The following is a 6,087-nucleotide window of genomic DNA, read 5'->3' as shown; positions in this document are numbered from 1 at the left end:
CAAATCAAATCAAATTTTATTTGTATAGCGCCAAATCACAACAAAAGTCATCTCAGGACACTTTACAAAGTAAGGTCTAGACCTTACTGTTATCAATATTATTACATAGGGAAAACCCAACAAATCCCCCTTGAGCAAGCACTTGGCGACAGTGGGAAGGAAAAACTCCCTTTAACAAAAGAAACCGCTGACAGACCCCGGCTCTTGGTGGGCGGCCTTCTGCCTCGACTTTGCTTGGATAAACTGCTTTTCTTCACATTCTCCTATAACAAAAAATACACCTTGTTCGCTCAGCTGAATTTTTTCTTAATAGTTTTAGTCTATCCTTTCTAATTTTATGCACTTTAATTTGACTTTTTTGATGTTTAGGTGAGGGGTAGACCAGTGTGTGTCACTATATCATGGCACTTCTCCAGTACACCACGATTGAGTCACCTGTGGATGTTAGAGCACTGAGTTACTAATTGTTTCAATGTTAGTGTAGATGTTGGGTTTCGAAGTATCCATAGGTCCCACATCCTCCATATGTAACCCCTCTCGCTGGGGTTACTTGTATAGTAGCATTCCAATGCATGTGTTCCAATCCATTCCCTGTTCTCCTCTCTTGTCTATGAATGTCTTGTTCCAGTAGCTCACTTCTCATCAGGTTGCCCTGGTTCCTCAACACCCGACGCGGACCTTGTTGACCCGGGTGACATCTGAGCCGGTGTGACTCTTATTTTTCCAACTCTCATTAACCCATGAGGTAGGCAGGTAGCATTAAGGGGCCTTGCCTAAAGACCCAGGCAAGATATTGACCATGCCCTGACCGGGGTTTGAACCCCTGACCTTCTGTACCAAAGTGGTGCTACCCACTGAGGTATCCTGTCAGCAATAGATAGATATGGTGGAAATTAGACACTGGGTTAAAATTTTACAAACTGTAGCTTAAGTTTCAATTTTTATTTAGTTTAATTTTAAATTTCCCATCTCCCCATTCTAACTTTTCATCTCAGAATTTTGATTTTTTTTCCTCATATTTGACTTTTAATCTCACTTGACTCACTATAGCTATTCTTTGTTATGACTTATTTTTTATCTTTATTTTAAAATGAACATAAATCTCCACTAAGTTTTGCTAAGTAGTGATGGTATTCTGTAACAGAGCAGAGTGAGCCCTCTCTGTGTTTTTCCTTCTTTGAGTCACGTGGGTTCCGTCTCGTTTCCGTGTTTACCGATATGTGACAATGGCCGGTCAGTGTTCACTGTAACGAGGTGTCGTGCGGTCATGGCTTTTTTAAAGGCTCGAGCGCGGACTCAAGAGAGGTTGGTGCTGCTTCACTTGTACTAAATGCACATGTTGGCTTGCGTTTGTGTCGCCAGGCTGGCCCACTCCGCTTAATACCGGGACGCTGGCTTCCGATTCACAGCTTCGGATTCGGAGGTTAAGGCGAAAGTTAACAGGTCACCTGTGGTGCAAATATGATGCCATAATTCGAAACTGAAACAAACAAAATGCTTCGAAAGGTTGAAACTCAGTGTTATATGTAAGATTAATATTGGCAGCACTTGGCGACAGCGGGGAGGAAAAACTTAAAATGAAAGCTAATTAAATTTATTTAAATTAAATAAAATAAATTTAAGCTTAGGTTGATTGGTGACTCTAAATTGCTTGTAGGAGTGAATGTGAATGTGTGTGTAGTTACAGTGGTGTGAAAAAGTATTTGCCCCCTTACTGATTTCTTATCTTTTTGCATGTTTTTCACACTGTAATGTTTCAGATCATCAAACAAATTTAAATATTAGTCAACGATAACACAAGTAAACACATCATGCAGTTTTTAAATGAAGGTTTTTATTATTAAGGGAAAACAAAATCCAAAACTACAAAGCCCTGTGTGAATAAGTGTTTGCCCCCCCTGTCAAAACATAACTTTTAATTTCTCCAGTTGTCAATTTATCTTTTTAAAATCCGGAAATTCTGAGGGTGTGAAAAGATTTTAGTGTTTTTACAACACCACCAGCCTAACATTAATACAACATAAAAATATGCACGTGTTCTTTGTGACAATAACATTTCCATTCATTTTAAAACATTTATTATGAAGGTTAACAAGTTTAAACAAACTCTGCAACTTTGTTTTGGATAACAGAAAATTATTTTACACTGTACAATTTAAATGAAGAAACCGTATACTTTTCTGATAAAACAGTCAGTTAACAATCCAACATCCTTCCGCACAGCTTCACCACTTCAATGTCTGTCCTCAGATTGCGGAAGTGCACTAACCACCTACAAAAAAAAAGTGCATTAAGTAAACTGAAAATAAATAAACTGTTTTGATGAATTTAACAAATCGATAATTACTAACCTGAATTCCCCTGTGGGGTGCATACTTTAAAGTCTCTGCAACAAAGTGTTCAAAGACCTGCTGGGCCACTGCCGGATGTATTCTGCAACATGCATCTTAGAAGAATAGAGAAAGAGAAAATAGTTATTATGCCCATGTTATGTGATGTGTTGTAATGCTTTTTTAAGAAATAATATTTGAGGCTATGTAATACTTAAATAACATTTTCACTTGTGCACTTACCCTTTATGACTTCATATAAAAGCAGGTCTTCAAACCTTTTCTTCCCTTTTTGGCCTTTCAGGCTATAGGCTGCCCAAAGGGCATTGGTGCCAATTTTGCATATTATTCTGCGCACAGTCCCCAGGACTTCGTCCACCCAAAAGGCTTAGGTAGTTAACCTGATAGATATAAAATATACTTGCGAATACTTTCGCAAGGCACTGTAAGTCTGGTACTTTAAAAAAAAAGCTAGTGCTTCCCTCAGTAGGCTATGTGGTATAGAACCAAAGGCAGAACCACCACATTTTTTCTCTCTTTGCTGAGTGAATGTGATGTCAGATCATGCTTGTGTGCTCCAGGCATCCAGAAAAACCTGGTATTCCAGTTTTCTGCACTGAGTTATGCTTGTTCCAATGAGCTTATTCCTTTCTATGTAGCTCGGCCAACTTTGGGCAACTACACTGACGAAAACCTTGCCTTCTACATTCAGAAGGCAAAAAGGCCTAAACTGCCCTCCTTGGGAGTAAAAATCCCTCCTGCTTCTCTCCATGACTTAGAAACTAGCTGCTTCTTCCATGCTGCTCTGATGAGCCTACCATTTAGTTTGACAGATAGGTAAACAGTTCCTCCAATAAGAGACTAGGTTTCTGGTTCCGGCAGTTTACTTGTTGCTTGAAAATAGTGTAAAACTGACAAACACAGAAAATATACAGTGCCTTGCGAAAGTATTCGGCCCCCTTGAACTTTGTGACCTTTTGCCACATTTCAGGCTTCAAACATAAAGATATAAAACTGTAATTTTTTGTAAAGAATCAACAACAAGTGGGACACAATCATGAAGTGGAACGAAATTTATTGGATATTTCAAACTTTTTTGACAAATAAAAAACTGAAAAATTGGGCGTGCAAAATTATTCAGCCCCCTTAAGTTAATACTTTGTAGCGCCACCTTTTGCTGCGATTACAGCTGTAAGTCGCTTGGGATATGTCTCTATCAGTTTTGCACATCGAGAGACTGAAATTTTTGCCCATTCCTCCTTGCAAAACAGCTCGAGCTCAGTGAGGTCGGATGGAGAGCGTTTGTGAACAGCAGTTTTCAGTTCTTTCCACAGATTCTCGATTGGATTCAGGTCTGGACTTTGACTTGGCCATTCTAACACCTGGATATGTTTATTTGTGAACCATTCCATTGTAGATTTTGCTTTATGTTTTGGATCATTGCCTTGTTGGAAGACAAATCTCCGTCCCAGTCTCAGGTCTGTTGCAGACTCCATCAGGTTTCCTTCCAGAACGGTCCTGTATTTGGCTCCATCCATCTTCCCATCAAGTTTAACCATCTTCCCTGTCCCTGCTGAAGAAAAGCAGGCCCAAACCATGATGCTGCCACCACCATGGTTGACAGTGGGGATGGTGTGTTCAGGGTGATGAGCTGTGCTGCTTTTACGCCAAACATAACGTTTTGCATTGTTGCCAAAAAGTTCAATTTTGGTTTCATCTGACCAGAGCACCTTCGTCCACATGTTTGGTGCGTCTCCCAGGTGGCTTGTGGCAAACTTTAAACAACACTTTTTATGGATATCTTTAAGAAATGGCTTTCTTCTTGCCACTCTTCCATAAAGGCCAGATTTGTGCAGTATACGACTGATTGTTGTCCTATGGACAGAGTCTCCCACCTCAGCTGTAGATCTCTGCAGTTCATCCAGAGTGATCATGGGCCTCTTGGCTGCATCTCTGATCAGTCTTCTCCTTGTATGAGCTGAAAGTTTAGAGGGACGGCCAGGTCTTGGTAGATTTGCAGTGGTCTGATACTCCTTCCATTTCAATATTATCACTTGCACAGTGCTCCTTGGGATGTTGAAAGCTTGGGAAATCTTTTTGTATCCAAATCCGGCTTTAAACGTCTCCACAACAGTATCTTGGACCTGCCTGGTGTGTTCCTTGTTCTTCATGATGCTCTCTGCGCTTTAAACGGACCTCTGAGACTATCACAGTGCAGGTGCATTTATACGGAGACTTGATTACACACAGGTGGATTCTATTTATCATCATTAGTCATTTAGGTCAACATTGGATCATTCAGAGATCCTCACTGAACTTCTGGAGAGAGTTTGCTGCACTGAAAGTAAAGGGGCTGAATAATTTTGCACGCCCAATTATTCAGTTTTTTATTTGTTAAAAAAGTTTGAAATATCCAATAAATTTCGTTCCACTTCATGATTGTGTCCCACTTGTTGTTGATTCTTCACAAAAAATTACAGTTTTATATCTTTATGTTTGAAGCCTGAAAGGGGGCAAAAGGTCGCAAAGTGCAAGGGGGCCGAATACTTTCGCAAGGCACTGTATAAAGCACTTGAACACAGCCGAGGCCAACAAAGTGCTTAACATAAGATACAATTCAAAACATCTAAAAACGTGACAACTACAATATTAAAATACCAATAAAATAACATAAAAGAACCAACATAGCAAAATAACAAAATACTATCAACCAAAACTCAGCCCAAACAGAGTCTCATAGCATATCAAACGCCAAAGCATACAAGTGAGTCTTCAAGTAAGTTTTAAAAATAGCCAACGAGGCGGCCTGCCTGATGTAAAGGGGCAGCGCATTCCATAGCTTAGGAGCCACAATGGAAAACGCTCTGTCCCCTCTGAGTTTACGCCTGGCCCACGGTACCTCAAGCAAGAGCTGGTCAGCTGATCTGAGGCACCGAGAGGGACTATAAGGAAATAAAAGCTCAGCAAGATACAATGGAGCGGAAATTTTTTTGTATCCAAATCCGGCTTTAAACTTCTCCACAACAGTATCTCAGATCTGCCTGGTGTGTTCCTTGTTCTTCATGATGCTCTCTGCGCTTTAAACGGACCTGTGAGACTGTCACAGTGCAGGTGCATTTATACGGAGACTTGATTACACACAGGTGGATTCTATTTATCATCCTTTGTCATTTAGGTCAACATTGGATCATTCAGAGATCCTCACTGAACTTCTGGAGAGAGTTTGCTGCACTGAAAGTAAAGGGGCTGAATAATTTTGCACGCCCAATTTTTCAGTTTTTTATTTGTTAAAAAAGTTTGAAATATCCAATAAATTTCGTTCCACTTCATGATTGTGTCCCACTTGTTGTTGATTCTTCACAAAAAATTACAGTTATATATCTTTATGTTTGAAGCCTGAAATGTGGCAAAAGGTCGCAAAGTTCAAGGGGGCCGAATACTTTCGCAAGGCACTGTACAGTCAGACATGTTAACAGCATTTTGTACCACATAAAATTGAAATAGTCTCTGACATGACTGTGACAAACAGGTAAATTAATATTAGATTTATTTATTAGTTTTATGCTAACATAATGGGATTTTCCATTAACATGCTAATGAAAATTAGCATTGCAAATGTGATGTTATCTGTGACCAGACTCTAAGAGCTTTCATGTGATGTTATGTTACTGATGTCGTGGCAAGAGTGAGATACCAACTAAATTAATTCAGACAAACCATTACAATTTAAAGGATCATTTAATATTACAATTATCCT

The 6,087-nt window shown here is 39.6% G+C and overlaps 1 protein-coding gene and 1 long non-coding RNA gene across 2 annotated transcripts in view; one reads left to right on the top strand and one right to left on the bottom strand.

The window, feature by feature from the left end:
- Positions 1-1,160: 1,160 nt before the first annotated feature.
- Positions 1,161-6,087, top strand: part of nsmaf (neutral sphingomyelinase (N-SMase) activation associated factor) — a 91,926-nt gene continuing 86,999 nt past the window's right edge. The window contains exon 1 of the mRNA XM_020625024.1: positions 1,161-1,305. Coding sequence (XP_020480680.1) covers positions 1,268-1,305 — 38 coding nt within the window. The 5' untranslated portion in view covers positions 1,161-1,267. The remainder of the gene's footprint in view (positions 1,306-6,087) is intronic.
- Positions 2,220-2,652, bottom strand: LOC109974688 (uncharacterized). The gene is made up of 3 exons (XR_002277008.1): positions 2,574-2,652; positions 2,352-2,446; positions 2,220-2,272 (listed from the first exon to the last, which is right to left on the bottom strand). It is a non-coding gene; the product is annotated as an uncharacterized LOC109974688 (long non-coding RNA).

This window comes from Monopterus albus, unplaced genomic scaffold (genome assembly GCF_001952655.1).
Source record: "Monopterus albus unplaced genomic scaffold, M_albus_1.0 scaffold343.1, whole genome shotgun sequence".
Lineage (NCBI taxonomy): Eukaryota > Metazoa > Chordata > Actinopteri > Synbranchiformes > Synbranchidae > Monopterus > Monopterus albus.
The sequence above is the reverse complement of the archived record's forward strand: the minus strand, read 5'-3'. Positions and strand labels throughout refer to the sequence as shown.